The 16,487-nt window shown below is 43.5% G+C and overlaps 1 protein-coding gene across 1 annotated transcript in view; it reads left to right on the top strand.

Annotated features, from left to right (window-relative positions):
• The first annotated feature begins 3,655 nt into the window (after positions 1-3,655).
• The window catches only part of LOC104926220 (exostosin-1a), a 36,480-nt gene continuing 23,648 nt past the window's right edge, over positions 3,656-16,487 (top strand). Inside the window, exon 1 of the mRNA XM_010740029.3 lies at positions 3,656-5,081. Coding sequence (XP_010738331.1) covers positions 4,129-5,081 — 953 coding nt within the window. The 5' untranslated portion in view covers positions 3,656-4,128. The remainder of the gene's footprint in view (positions 5,082-16,487) is intronic.

Genomic DNA, 16,487 nt, shown 5'->3' with positions numbered 1-16,487 from the left:
CGCCTATGGAGATTGACTAATTTCTGCAGCCGCTCTCAAGTGGCTGCTTGAGAAATTACAGTTTTTAGCACTTCTCCATTGGTTTAATTTCCCAACACCGGAGGTTGCTGCTTGGTTATATGCAGTCATCCAATCGGCTAGGCTAGGTAACTTTATTTTTAAAGAGTAGTTATGATCTTCTCAAATAACTAACGAGGAAGTGAAAAATAACAAAGTACTCTTAATAAAAACTATTTTTATGGCCACTGGACACATTTGAAAAACTATCTATCTACACTACTCTACTTGTTCCCACTGGATGAGAAGGTGCCAGATATACAGTATATCAAGTAGCCGTCCACTTAAATCGCTGATCCTACTGGCCCTCTCAGCATCAAGACACTGACACCTCCATTTGTCACATGAACCCTTCGTTTCACTGTTCGTCCCGTTACACTCAGATGTGATTTGTGCTTTTCTGCGTCAACACAGATGGATGAGGCTCCTCACCAAGGCTGTCAGTCTCAGTCAGGAGGGGACATTAAATTACCACATCCAAGGCTGTGCTCTACATAAAAGAGGCACACACACACACACACACACACACACACACACACACAGCATTTACACACCCACAAACGACTGTGCATGTGTGTAGTCGTGCATATGTCTGCGTGGCTCTTGCACATACCACAAATTCATATTTTGATGCGAATATTTGGCTGAATTTTTAATGACAAATCTGCATTACATTACTCTTATTGACAAAAAGGCGAATTAATGACCTCAAAATGTACTCAGAAGGAAATAATAAATCTCCATTTGGATGTTTAGTTGCTTGGCTGGCTTACTCGCTGGCTGGCTGGGAAAACTATGCTGACCTGGGTGCATCCAAATTAGATATTGGCATGGTTGCGTGTATTACACAGTGGGAGTGCTGCTCTGGCTCAGTCACCCTGCTGCTCTAAATCTGGCCAGTGCTCAGCTCAGCAAACACAATGCAACAGCAGGGAGACAGCATCTCCACATTCTCATTAAGCTGCAGATAATAGCTAGACAAAAGCAGCAGAACACCACTGATTTTCCTGGAATCCAATTGTCTGCATTTTCTGTTGATTTGTCCTTACGCTGTCATCACGTTGGTTTTGAAGTGAGGCATCCAAATAAACCTACTGGAAGTGCAATTATTAATTTCAGACACTAAAGTGAGGGGCTGTCACAATTCCACATGGATAGACCACTTTAAAGAGCTCAAATTAAAATTCAGTGACATATAAACAATGCACATCTGATCATTGTAGTGGCAAAAGCTTAGGAACATCCATCTAGCCACATCTGTCACTGGCGGCACCCCCCTCCTAAATTAGTTAAAGAGATGAAAGAGAGAAGAGATGGAAAGAATGCCAGAGAGCAGCAGAGGGGATGATAGAGTCAGGGAGGGAAAGGCAGGAGTGGGATGGAAAGAGGAGAGACAAAGAGAAAGGGAGGAGGTTTAGAACGAGGAGGTGGCCATCATATTCCTCCCTGTCTTTGATCAGTGGTCCATGGGGAAGTGAGGCAGTGCAGATAGCTGGTCCACAGCTCCTGAGGAACGCAGATTCACATTCCTCGTTGCTCTTTCCCCGCTTCTGCAAAATCACTTTTACAGGAGCTGTGAAAACACATCATGACTTACTAAACGGCAGAAAAGACCTGGCTAATGCACTGCAGTGCCATTGTCCTGCTGGTTCTCATTCACTGGTACGGTTACTCTATTCTAACTAACTCTATTCTAATCACACCTAATGATTTATATTGTATTCTGTTTAAGTTATTATTCATTTCTCTTGTTACCTAAACCTCCTGCCTAACTGAACGGTCAGAGGTCACTGATAAGACTCAGGGATCTAGTGTTTTGCTCAGACGCACTTCAACAGGACAGATGCATACTGATGAAGAACCAAGACTGACCAGAAAGCATCAGAGGGTATCAGAAAACCAAGCCTGATTCTTGTAGATGTCCTGATTTTTGGTTTATCAACAGGCATAGCCAAGCTCTCAGCTGCAGAATCTCTTAATTAATCCATGATACATCCTGTATTATTATGGGCAACACTCGTCACCTAACTCCAGTTATATTGTAGTGATATGGCTATTTTTATTTACGCAGAACCCTGAATTTTGTACTATAAACCCTGCCACATATAATAAAAACAGGAAATGTGTCTGTAGGGTATTTCCTGTAGTTACCCAATTGTTTATTGTTAACCTCAAAAGCAACATAAACATATGCTTGTAATAGCCCAAGAGGGGTTTTGTTTAAACTTAAATAACAGTGTATACATTTTGTTTTACTTACTTCAGAGTTCATTCTTGACCTTGGAAACAATAGTTAACCCAGTGGTTCTTAACCTGGGTTCGATCGAACCCCAGGGGTTCGGTGAGTCGGTCTCAGGGGTTCGGTGGAGCCTCCGCCCTGGAATTTTTTATACCATTTGTTACAACATATCTTTGTGAGCAATCGTTTTCGAGGATGCTGGACATAAAAACTAAGAAAAGGAACAGACTTTGCTGTGAAAATGACATGAGACTGGCACTTGCCAAGGTGAAGCCACGCATATCTGAACTGGTCTCTCAAAGGCAACAGCAGAAGTCACACTGAGGTAAGTTGTTGTGAGTTCATGCACTGTGTTGGTTTTGTTATTTGAACAAGGTGATGTTAATGCACGGTTCATTTTGTGCACCAGTAAAAAAAACATATTTTATTTTTTACTAAAGAAGGGTTCGGTGAATGAGCATATGAAACTGGTGGGGTTCGGTACCTCCAACAAGGTTAAGAACCACTGAGTTAACCATTGCAGATAAGCCAACATGCATGAGAAGTCTTCAAAGTGCTACAATAAAAAACGTGACAAATGACATTAAACAGACCTCGAGGTGTGAGATTGGTGTGTATTTCACTGTAATGCCTTTATTTTATATTTGGTTCATATCCAAACCACAAATATGAGCTCATACCCACGCTATGTGCTGTAAATCAGTGCAGACACCTTCCGCCCCTGCTCACTTCTCTTCTCCCTGGATGTGAATGGGTGCACTGGAAAGCCCCGCCCCGCCTCGGATGTGACGCCAGCCAATCACAGGGCACCGTGCGCCGTGGAGGACGTCGCTTCATCATCAGCGCTGTCGGTCCGTGGGACTGCCGTGCTTCCCCGCTCGGCTCGCAGTTACCACAGCACCTCTTGTTTTTGTACGTGTGTGTATGTGTAGTGTGCGTGTGTATGAGCCACCACTTCAACACTTTACACGACTGGAGGAATCCACGGAGAGAGACTAGCCTGTCGGTTTTTGTGGTAGGAGCGAAGGATAAGTTGGCCGCATGAGGAGACATGTTTGTCGGAGGGAGGAGGAGGACTGCCCGGCTGTCTGCACCTCCAACCTGGGTACAGCTACTTTGATGCAGCCGCTTAGCTAACAAGCTAACTGGGAATGTTTTCAGTTTGTTAGCCTGCTAGCTAGCTACATCGGACGGTGATATATCTATCAGACAGAAATAATGACACGTTTATGTTTAGATACGCAGATAAACACACCGAGGCCACGTTTCAGACTGGGTATGTTCAATGTTCAGGGCTCCAGTGCCCGCTTTGGTTGCTAATTTCCTACCAGGGACAATAGTTAACTGTCCAGGGGTTGCTAATTTCCTACCAGGGACAATAGTTAACTGTCCAGGCAACAAGTCTGGCACACACCGCTGCTTTAACATTAACTCAACTTTCTCCTGGTTTCGTGCCGAGCTGTTATCTGTCGCCGTTTGGTTTCCAGCTCACCAAACTTGAACTTTATGTGAGCAAACGTGATGTTATACAAAGGAAAGGTGGTTGCCACTCTGCACAGTTTTTAAGCGGCTCCGGGAGAAACTGATGTCAGCTAGGTAGATACAACTATTGACGAGGAGACGAGGTGGATGGACATTATAAATCGCCCACATGCTTTGGATCAGTTCCCGGACTTGTGAAAGGCATCTGAAGCAGAAGGTGGGAGACGTGAGCGCACAACCCTTGCAGCCCGGGGGAAGATGGCGGAGCGTTCCCGCAGGAGGTGGTGAAGCCGAAACTTGGGGACTTCTTGGATTTATCGCCAGGCATCTTATCTCAGATCGTAGGACACATGCAGGCCAAAAAACGGTACTTAACCCTGTTCTCCGCCGGTGCGTGTCTCATTCTGTTGTTTTGTTTTGGTGGGATACAAGTCCCGCTGTCCAGACGGGGTCCCAACCGGCGTGATGACCGCAGCATCACCGGTTTTCATCCCGGGGCGCGGTGGCGTCGCTTCCCGGGTTCCCTGCAGCCGTTCAGCTCCTGGGAGCAGGACCGGAGCGATGATCACAATGAACACATATCTCCCAGGCAGAAGAGGGACGCCAACTCAGGCGTGTACACCGGCAGGCGCTGCAGAATGGATTCCTGCTTTGATTTCTCCCTGTGTGAGAGGAATGGATTTAAAGTTTATGTCTACCCCCAGCAGAAAGGGGAGAAGATGTCCGAGAGTTATCAGAACATCTTGTCCTCCATTGAAGGATCCAGGTTCTATACACCTGACCCAGGACAGGCATGCCTGTTTGTCCTGAGTTTGGACACTCTGGACCGGGACCAGCTTTCACCTCAGTATGTGCACAACTTGAAAGCAAAAATCCAGAGCCTCCCTCTGTGGAACGGGGGCAAAAACCACATCATCTTCAACTTGTACTCTGGCACCTGGCCAGACTACACAGAAGACCTTGGCTTCGACATCGGCCTGGCCATGTTGGCAAAAGCCAGTATCAGCACAGAGAACTTTAGGCCCAACTTTGATGTTTCCATCCCCCTTTTCTCTAAGGACCATCCTAGGACAGGAGGGGAAAGGGGGTACCTGAAACACAACACCATTCCCCCTTATAGGAAGTACATGCTTGTTTTTAAGGGGAAGAGGTATCTAACCGGGATAGGCTCAGACACTAGGAACGCTTTATATCATGTTCATAACTCAGAGGATGTGGTCCTCCTCACCACCTGTAAGCACGGGAAGGACTGGCAGAAGCACAAGGATGCACGCTGTGACAAAGACAACGCAGAGTATGACAAGTAAGTACTGTCCAGCTGTTTTACTATACCAACTTTATCGCAGGAGAGTGTCTTGTTGCTTTTCACTTCACACCAAACACTGGTGTCTTTTTTTTCCATTCACACATCCTGTCTCTTCTCTTCATCTTGTTCTTTCTCAGTATGGTGGTTTTATGCCTTGCAGCTTCAGTTCACACTATTAGCTTCTCTATCCATCTTTTAATAACGACAAGGTAAGTGTATCATGAACGTTTTTACTGAACAGCTATTTCCTCGACGGATTGAACTTTAGATTTTCCACGGGATACTGTAGTCAACTCACGGCGGTCTGATCAGGCTCATGTTCCTACAACCACCATAACAGGTTAATGTTATCACGTATTGTTGCTGTTATGGAATTTTCTATCCTTAGGTTACACAAGGTCACGTGTGGGCCTTGAGGTCCTTGGCAGTAGTAGTTGTTTGGCTTTGACTGGGAACAGCAGGTGCCAGTCTATCAACACTGTGGTGGCCAGGGTCGAAGAGACTTAGCGTTATCTTCATAGACATAATAAATAACTTGCCGTTGAAGTTTCTTTAACATAAACAGACAACCGTGTCTTCAGACTAAAATGTGCTGGCAGTAACACAAACGCGGGTAAACACATTCTCTTTGACTAATTCTGGGTGTATAGTATTTGTGGTGTTATCTTGGGGCTTAAAGTCTGACCATCAGCATGAGTCCGGCAGAATGTGAGACCGACTCAGGCACTTCTGATGTACTTTGAGAGTGTCTCTAATTCTCCTTAGCCAAGCTTCAATAAATATTACAGCATAAAACATCAGAGGCTCCTGAACACTTTCTTCCCTCCTGACCTCACCACTGACTTCAGCAATTTCTCCACAACAGTTGCCATGACGTTATTCTTTATGCTTTCCTGTTTTTGTTTAGTGTTGTCTAGCTTCTAAGTCCGGGATGTCATGCCCAAAATTTGTCATCATATTTCTCAGAAATGAAGCAGCATGATGAGATTATCTCTAAATCCAACATGGTCAGATAGTCATAATAGTTTCCACTTTTCCCTGATTTAAATTCCTTTTTGTTTTGCACATCAGATTTACTCAGCAGCAATAGAAACTCTTTAGTGGCCAACAGTGATTTGCTGCTTTTTAAATAGTCCTCATATCATATGACTTTATTTACCAAACTAACATCACGAGGCACAGATAAGTAGATTAGCTTCAATGTCAGCCACAAGAGCCATCATATTAATACAATTCAATTGATATCGCTATCTGTCTGTGTAGACACAGCCCGACATTCAGCAGTAGATAAACCTGCTTCACTTGCTATCGACATTTCCACCTTTCCGCCTGTCAGTCTATTATAAGTCTCGATCCTCTCTGACAGAAATTGTCGGTTCAGTATAAAAATACACAACATTCAGCTTCCAGTTCTCGTGATACACACAGATAACAATTTAATGAGAAAGAAAATGTGCAAATTTACTTCTACTCTAATCAGCTGAAAAGTTATATAATGCTCAGTAATGCTGTCTCTGTAACAGAGAACCTGCCGAAAGCGATATTGCACCTCGGAAAGTTGCTCTGTGATCATCAACCAGCCTTACAGTTAAGCCATACTGTTCTCTGCGCCCAAATCTGATGAGCAAACTGGCGTCTGTCTCCCCGCTTTGGCCAGTGGGATTCATTTTGTGTGTCCCCAGACTGTGCTGTGTTGTTACTGGTGACTGTATGGTGCTGGGTTGTTTGACTGTGGCTCTTTGGAGTGGATTAGCAGGGACAAAGCGCTGGTGCCAGTAAGGGGAAGCCACTCTGGCCCCTGTTTGCTCAATCATTTCCCAGACAAACCCAACTGCATCAGCTAGGAATGCCCTGGCCTCAACTCGTGTCCTGCGTGACCCCTACGTTGTTTGGGGGACTGCTGTGATTGACCCCCATGTCAACTCTTTACCATGTCGTTGTCAGTTGTTCAGTTTGGATAACAGACGATTTCATAGCATGTTGAGGGGAATGCTATGAAACCCGGCTGCTGTTTGCTTAACATTGATCCTCAGAGGGTTCTCATGTTTATGTCTGCCTCTGTAGGTAGGTATCAGCTTATGAGCTTCATTCGTTGGCTCAGCAGAATAACATTCTCCATATCACTCTTAAGACGTGAGCTATCTACTCTCTCCCTCTCTGCCTCTTTCTGCCAGCTCACTGTTTGCTGCCAAGTGCTGCCGGGGAATGATTTCACACAGTGAGATGGGTGGCATCACAGCCATAACCCAAAGGAAAAAATTAATCCTCCTGTCATTAAGTAGCATTGGGGGAGAAGAAACAGGCTTTGGATATCTCTCTAGCCCTCGCCAGCTTAGCTTCATTGCATGGCTACAGTATGTTTGCTGATTCTCAGTCAGTACATCCTCAGTAAGACACGTCACTACGAGTCAACGGGCTTTTGCTTGATCCCCAGCACGCTGCAGAATTCCTGTTAAATAAAATAAAATTAATTTACTGATCCCTACCATACCTTCTTCTTGTGCCTGATGGAGTTCCAACAGTCTGACTTAAACTACTATGGTTACAAAGAGTATAAATATGGAGAATTTGGAGAAGTTTCAAAAGGAAAACTTGACTATCCTCCTCTTCTAAGCCCATATGTGACCCCCTTTTATTTACAGTGTGACTTTTATCATGCAGCACCATGTGAACTTACAGGTTTGTTCACTCCATCATCAGATCTTACTCAAACACATCCTGAAATAGTCTCATTTGCGTTTTGTTTAGATAGCAAACTGAACATCATCTGGACATGTTACTGAATAACAAGCGATATCGGTGTTAATGATTAAAATTATGTCTGACAGAACCAAGTCATCAGTTGGTAATCATACCCAGGCCTCCTCTGTATCCTTGGCCTGGCACCCAGAGGTGCAGGGCTTTCCAAGAGGGTGAGACTCGGAGGAGCCAAAGATGTGGGTGGGACAGTAGTCAAGGAAGCCTGTTGCCAAGGAGATCAATATTTGTTTTCAGGTCAAATATCAACTTTCCAAACAACACACTAATTGGAATAAGATGGCTGAGCATGCTGCAAATTGGGAAAATATTAAGTGAGCAAAGCCCTGACTAAATCTACCAGCTGTTAGCAGACATTAGCCAATTTGTAGCTAACAGCGATTGGTGAACTACTTTTTTTGCTTATTTCACATAGTGTCATATCATATACATAAAGCAGACATCTTCAGATTTTGTTGACGGTTGCACTGTCCAGTTGTACATCCCTATAGTTCAGACAGTACAGTCTGTGGGCTAACTGGGTGGAAGTAATAGTTTCTGTGCCTGGCTGTGGCCTTTTGTGCAACAAATCCCTCTTATCCTCTCCCACTGACAACAAGGAAGTTGTGACAGACTGAATGTAGCCTTTCACCATAATTACCATGTAATGGCCGTGTCATTTTTGTGTAATAGTTCAGACTTTATTCTCCAGATGTTTGCTCGGGATGTACATGGGTTTTCGATGAACTGTTTGACAACGGTTCCACATTTGGGCTTGTAAAAGTTTCTATCAGTGTCTCTTTGCTACCTCCTTGTTTGTGTGTGCATCTCCGACTTACTTCCTTATTGTGTTGTATTGGAAATGTCAGGTTATAGTCCACATATTTGTGTTTTGCAAGTAAGCTGGAGTATGTCTCCATTTTGCTTGTTTACCTGTCATGCCCCTGCTGTTTCCAGCCAGTGGGTAGAGTCAACTTTTTGCTCCCTGCTTCACCACACTCTGTCCTTCAGACATCTGCACTCAGCCACTGTGTACAAGCCTGTAATGCAGCCAAAAGAGAGAAGAAAAGATACAGCAGGAGGCAGGTCAGATGCAATTTTAGCCTCCAAACTGAAAGCCCTCTCACAGCTTGTTTCCAATTAAGAGGCCCTGCCAAGCGAGAGAGTACGAGAGGGATAGAGTGAGAGATGAGGTGAGAAACACAGAAGACTAGGAGACAAACTGAGAGAGTGAGTTGGAGGGAAGAATAGAGGCACAAAGAGAGAGCAGTGAGAGTCTGAGAAACTGAGGGTGAGAGTAAAAGCAAGAATGAAGCAGAAAAGGGGAAAAACACATGCCTGCCATCCAGCAGTGAGAGGTGAGTGCAATAGCTGGCTGGGTGCTGACGTTGGTCTGCTAGGTGTATTTATAGACTTGCTGGGTTTTAATCCTCAGTATTGGCCAAAGCCCCTGGCAGAGGGCTTCTAGCCAACTTGATGCAGGCTTTATAGAGCTTGGGGAAACGATAATCGTTGGGGGAAGATGGTCGATCTCTGAGTTCCTGCACATTAACTTTAAATGCCTTTTTTTTTCAGTCTTGTCTACTATTTCAGGGCATTGGATCAGCAGTTGGGGTTTTCTTCAAACACGCTTCAAGTCTACTTGTCAGAGTTATACAGTTTATGTTCTAGCCTAACTACTTTATTTTATTTTTATGAATAACTAAATATTTCCCAGTTTGCCGTCCGTTTTTGTTCAGAGCCAAGAACATCTAAATGCCCTGAAAGTTTCATTGCGCTCTAAATTTACAGTTGATGAGCATAACTTTAAAATAAGCCTTTCTTAGCTTGCATTTAGACATGGTCCGGCGCTCCAGCAAAACGGTAGCAGGTGTGGGGGGTGAGGTGGGTTCTTTCTCAGACCGTCAGACAAATCAAAGTAAACTTCTTTGTGTCTCTATTTTGCAGTGTAAACTGCCAGTCAGACTCAGATTTACAAGCTGGTTCATGAAATAAACAAAGCCAGAACACAAATGGTAGAGTATCAGAGCTTAGTCCATGAATCCACCTGGATAGTCTCAGTTTCAGAGACATTTCCGGCTGATTGTGGAGGGTTTACCTGAGCCAAGTGTCTGATTGGCAGTAGGAGCGTTGATCTGGCTCAACTTCTCCCCAGACCGCCAGAGCAGAAACGATGACCCTCAACTCAAATGAATGGAAAAACCTCAGTTTTCCCTGGAGCACCGAATCCTGTCTGAATGTAACCTTAAAAGTTACTACACTACAAGCATCAGAAACATGTTCACAGAAATCACAGTTCTTCATAACCCTAATGTGCAAGTACATTTTGAAGAAGGTAGACATCCGTTTCAGTGGTTCCCCAAGGAGAGCTACAGATACTATGCACATAGCCTCTGCGCAAAGTTGACCTTAAAGAACTATTACTGGCAAAGGCAGACTCATCAAGGGCTTTGTGTCAAATTGTGCCTTCAGACAAAAGTTGTACTTGAACACAACGCAAATTCTGAAGCCCACCTACATACATGTACGTTCTATGCCTGTATGACTAACTAGGTATAACGAAGTCTGTATTCCTGCACCAGAAAATGTAACAGATGTAAAGACATCAAAACAGACAAAAATGTACAAATAACACCGTTTGACAGTCCTGTGTTTGAGTTAATAACTTTGCGTGGTAAGGAAGACAAGAGAAGGCCAAACATAAAATGAAATGAAAATCACTCTGAAAGGTTGATTCAGTAAAAGCTGAAAAGCTATTCAGAGCACTCTTTGACTGACTGCCTCCACCACTGATTCATTTTGTTCATCGTACACATTGCAAAACTACAGGCCACGGTTTGCCACAGATGCATAACGACAGCCCAGCGGTGCCCAGCGGGCAGCAATTAGTTTGGTGTGTCATGGCCCTATAGCTGCCCCTGGCTAGATTGAAAAAAAGTAGTCTTGTGGGAGATGTTTATGAATACTGAGTTGAGTGATAATGCACAATATTGCATTGGTTAGGCTTCGGCTGCTTGGAATGTTCAGTTTCCTTTCTTGCATTGTGTCTTTGTTAGTTTCCATCTCCTTGCTTTAGAATACATTATACATTTAGAAGGGCTAGTAGACCCCCTGACCCCTGAGAGATACAGTATTCCTGTGATGATGGTGTGGTTCGTGAGCAAAAGTGAAGGTGTCATTTTGAAGAAGAATGGTCTTTAATGGTGTTGCTTTGTGTATTAAACTAGTCACGTTGTTTAAAGTTTACCCTGTTCAGTCTGCAGTCTGTGTATGTATTATGCAGTGGTTTTGGCCAACTTCATCGCAAAAATGTGATGCCATAGTTAACTCTCTGAATTCAGTTTATGAAAAGATCCCTTTTTCTGGAAGGCTCCTCCCTTTTCATAACTCAGCACTGCCAGTAAACCATCGACAGTTGGCCCTGCTGGAAAGAGCTGAATGATACAGCAGCCAGCGAAGGAGGCTGGTAAGCCACAAAACCACTTTGCACAGATTATATGTTTGCTCTTCATCGACGTAGGCCTAGAAATGACACTTACATGACCGCATAATAATTTTGGAAGGGTCAGTGTTTTGAATGCTGTTTCTGATGTGTTGAGCCGGACCAGTTTGTGGATGAAAGTGGAAGTGCAGGTTTTGGAGCAAGTGAGGGGCCTTAAGATACCAGCACAGTGGTCTGTGCACAGGAAGGCCCAGCATTTGCTGAGTAAACTCAAGTCCCTCATGCTGCTTTCTGCTCTCTGAAATTGCATTAGTGTCTCAGCTCGGTCTCTTGACTGGTGCTTATTGCCACTCTGTTCCACCTATAACTAAGTTTCATGCTCTCCTTTGCATTCATCTTTACAGTGGAGACTAGATTAGCTATACATAGGCATCCATTCCCATTAAGCTGTTTCTCCAGAATATAATGTATTGTAGCATATCACACAAACAACACTGAAGTGACTGTGGTACATTTTGCAGTATGTATGCATTTCCAATACACTGCGTTGTCAGTTTAATTTATCCTCAAGTTCACACTTGAATGTTGTATAAATCCAACTTTTTTTTTTTCCACTGACTGTTTGTGTCCTCAAACAGGTCGAATCCCATCGAGGAAAGTGCTTGCACAATCAGTCACTGACAACAATGAATCCAGACGAGCTTTTCTGAATGCCGAGCTCTTCTGAATGAAGTTTCATATTTTTGTCTGCTCGTGATCACATTTCCTAATGATGGCAGACAATGGAACAGGAAATACCGCTGCAAATTTGAAAGAATACTTCTTTTTGGCGAATGACTTGCAGATATGACAGTTGGCTGTTTTGAAAGTCTTTTATTATAGCAAAAAAAGCGTTTGTAAGCTGTTTGTGTCAAAGTGCACAAAATACATCAACCAGAAGATGTGCATAGTGGATCTTCTGACTGATGATTACTGTGGAAGAGGGGATTTATTTACCCTATAGGTCTAATGGCCCATAGCCTTGTATTAAGGGGGTGAAGGGCTGAACTAGATGGATGATGCACAGTTTCCTATAGAGCCTGGGGATTACAAACTGCTCATATTTAGAGAGCATGTGGTAAGTGATAGCTATGGAGACAAACGCAGGAAAGCGGATAACCTAGGAGCCAGGCTATCAAATGGCTGGCATTGTTATTCTACACAACAGCAACACATCATGCAAAAATGGCTAAAATGACTCTGATTCTGAAGTCACGTGGTGCTGACCTACTGAGTTGAAGCTCATCCTGTTTACTCACAACACGATTGCTTTGCGTCAAGCCGATGACCTGTGTAGACTGTCAGCACCTTGACCACGTGTCACTTTCCACTGTGCGTTTAGTAGAGAAGATATGCTATGATGAAAGATTGTTGTTTTTTTTGTTGACCAACCTGTGATCTATGTCTTGTCGATGCTTTTTAAGAATATTCACTGCTAATTTATGGATTTAGGATTTTAGATGTTTTAAAATGTTCACCGGTTGTAAGTCAGTCAAAGGAGTTATATGAATTTGTGTTCTTTATTTGTATGATCTTTTACAGGTATCTTGTGTATGTTTCTGTGTGCACGTACGCTTACTTAATCCTGGAAACTGCCGACAGTGAAACTCTTTCCCAGGAGGCTTCAGTCTACTAACCTCTCAATTGATTGCCATCTCATTTTTCACTGCCAGGATTTATAGAGGAGGGGGTCGAGGGTGAACAGAGGGTATTACCATCAATGTTCACGTCTCATCACTCATTAATTACTACCAGTTCCTGTGAAGTAGCTCGCTCTACATTACCTTGACTTCAGCTCCAGGCTGGTGTGACTTGGTGTGACCTGGTGCAGCCTAATTTTAGAAGAGTCGAAATGTGGCGACTTGTGGCATTACTGCGTCTCATTTCAGTCTTGTGCGCTTGAGCATGTGCATGAGTGGTCGCTGCGGTCTCCTGCACTCTCGCCTTCTCTGTTTCACACACTCTCTCTTTCTGATTCCCATTCAAATATGCTCTATTTGCTTGAATGGGTTTTAAGCCGCACTCTCACTCTCTTTGGAGGCTAGTTGTTCAGGACAGAGGGCAGTGCCGTTTGTTTTGCCATGCTCCCTCTCTCTCTCTCTGTCTCTCTCCCTCTCCCTCCTGTCCTGACAGGATGATGTATGTCTTGTCCTTGGCAGCCATGTGCAGGTGATGTATTCCACTTGGAATGCCCGGAGACTGGAATAAGGAAAGGGGATGTCGACGTGCCAGGCACAGAGTGTGGTCCATTCCAGGAAGAGCTTTTCTGTCATCACATAGAGGCACATATTATTTCCTTGCTCCTTTACAGATGTGATTAGGTTGGGCTGGATGAAACAGTAAGGCAACAAAGTAGGGGTCCAGCCAAACAGACTTGGATCTGAGGGGGTTAGGGTGTGGAAAAAGTGAAACATAAAAGATAATGAAACTCAAGCAGCACTATATGGCGATGCCTTCATTAAGGGTAGTAACAGATAATTGATCTAAAAATCAATTTTTATGGTGTTCCTCTGGGTTTTCTGGACCTCAGGCAGTTTATCTGTTTTGTTTGCTACAGTGTTAAAACTGCTTTTGTACTAGGGTGTGGAAAAGTGCTCTCTGATCCACCTCAAACCTCTGGAGGCTCTGGTCACATCCGCTGACATGAAAAATGAGATGGGTTGATTTTGTATGAAAAAAGTTAGACCAAATCTGAACATGCCTTTTAGTGACAGTGCAAGACGAAGTAGATTTAATATTTCATAGTCTTCTCTACCGAGGTACTACTGTAAAGCATCGAGGGACGAAGATGTAACTGATGCAGCATTCAGCGAGCCAGTTTTTGTGTGACTCATGAGATTTCAGAACACACAGATAAGTTGCTCTCTCTGCATGACAGGGGCTTTCTCAATTATCCCTCATGTACAATGAAATATGTTCTGAGAGCTACATGCAGAATTAAGCGGCACTCTGAAATCAAGGCCAGCAAAATCCTATGGGCCTTTTAATCCTTCAGTCAGTGTGGAGAGTAGACCTGCCAAGCCCACGTACACATAGTCCCTAAATCTCTCTTGACTCTTGACTCAGTGCCACGAAATATTTTTTTAAATATTTCATTTGTTATAATAAGAATTTTAGAGGGGGATTACAGTACAAAAATAAACAGCCTTAGTATTCATGTTTTGTAGATTTGGATAGAGGAAATGACTCTCTTATCCTAAAGAGTTGGGCCACATGAGTGCGATTGTCCTTGTAGTAGAAGTGCTTTGGCAGTGTATCATCATCACCGTGTGGGACCACGTTTTGCTGTGTTAATGTAACCAAGCTGGCAGTACTGGAAAAATTACCAGCCACCATCCATGTTGTAGGGCTTGGCTCTGTAGTGACTTGGATCATCAGATAAAACTGGCACACACACACACACACACACACACACACAGATATGCTATCTCTCGCTGTCCTCTTTGGACTCCACTTTGTCAGATAAGGGCTTCAACTGGCACTGTGAGAGGAAGGAAAGCGCAGCAGACAATGATAAACCCGGGTACTCTTCCGTGAAATCGTGGCCTTATTCCACCTCTTTTTTTTGTCCCAATCCTTAACAGATCAAGTGGCAATTTAGACTCACAAAAATCTTAAAACCACCAAACTAGTCTATTAGAAGAAAAGCAACAGTAATAGAGAGCTAAATGTGGAACTGGTGGCAAACACGTAAATACTGATCGAGACTCAAAGCCACAGTTTTGATAAAACAGAAAGTGCTTCACAAACAAAAGGATACATTGCCGTGATTCAAATTGCTAAACTTCACACAGTATCTTTGCTTCTCTTACCCACTGAAATGTCGAACTTCCGCCTTTGAGGTCACAACCAGAGGCCAAGACAGGAAGTGTTGTCTTTGATCTTTCCCGCTGTTCAAACTAATTACCTGCCCGCAGCAGCAAGCACTGCTGGCTGTGGAATTCATTAACAGATGGTAAACCTTTTGTCCTGGGCCAGTGTGTCTGCAAGGATACAGAGGAATTCAGCTGCCTCAGAGGATACCGTTGTGCAGTGTAATTCCTCACTAGGATCAGGTTAACTTGTCCTTGAGTGTAACATTGAGAGGGCAGTGATGATGCGTGCGCCAGCACTTTTCTGTCCATCTGGTGGGCTACCTTCCTTAAAAGTAATGATTTCATAAATGGGTTTTATTGGCAGATTGTCTAAAGACTGCAACAGATGCTTCTGAAATTTTGTGGAGTGTGTACACGGAGGGGATAAAATAAAACGGGTGACAGATGTTTCAAGCCTTTCGACAGCTGAAAAATCACCTTACAAACGCAGTTTGCAGTCCGCATTGTTTGTATGCTGCTTATATATTGGACATGGTGTGCATGTCCTGTTGAATAAAAGGTGATGATTGTCACGGGGCATGAAAGCGCTTTAAGTGACTCTCAGTAATTACAACCCTTGTCAACCCAGTTCATCCTCCCTCTGCCCTCCCTTTGACCTCAAATGCTTTTTGAAGGCTGATAGGATAACATACATTTTACATGACAGTTTTGATTTGTCGGTACTTATCTAGATTATAAAGCTTTTTAAAATATACCACATTTAATGTTTGATATTTTTGTGGTCTACTAAAATCTGCCAAGTAAAAAAAAAAAAACATCTGTTGGTTTGCACTCTCTCCTTATTTTCATATATTTTACCTTTCTGTAATCTGCAGGACACTAAATCAACCAGCCAAATGCTGCTCTAAAATGCAAGTGGGTGGTAGATTTGATTCACTTGCCATTTGGCCTGTAGAGTGAAAACATATTAAAACTTAAAAATGTGCATGCAGTAGAGTTGCATTTGTTGTCAAGTGGTTTCTGGGCCCTCCCACACAGTCATCACATTAGTGAGTGAGGATTTATTAGACGGGTTAAAACCTGGGCGGTGATGCGCAGTGACATATGACTGACCTGACCCTCCATTCAGTTTCAGCCTTGATGAGACTGGCTGTGGCACAGAGATGTCAGTGCAGGTCGTAAATGCTACGCTACACACTTGTCATATAAGTCAAAAGTGTTTGTGTTTAGCCAGATATGTTGGTTATTGTGTTTATTGACTTATCGACTTATTATTGTTATTATATGAAATAATTTGAATATTCCTTTTGAAATTGCTAGGAATACATGGTGCATAAATACTGAAACCTGTTGAATGCTTCTCTGGATGTT

Source organism: Larimichthys crocea, chromosome XIII (assembly GCF_000972845.2).
Source record: "Larimichthys crocea isolate SSNF chromosome XIII, L_crocea_2.0, whole genome shotgun sequence".
Taxonomy (NCBI): domain Eukaryota; kingdom Metazoa; phylum Chordata; class Actinopteri; family Sciaenidae; genus Larimichthys; species Larimichthys crocea.
This window is presented reverse-complemented; position numbering and strand designations above follow the sequence as displayed.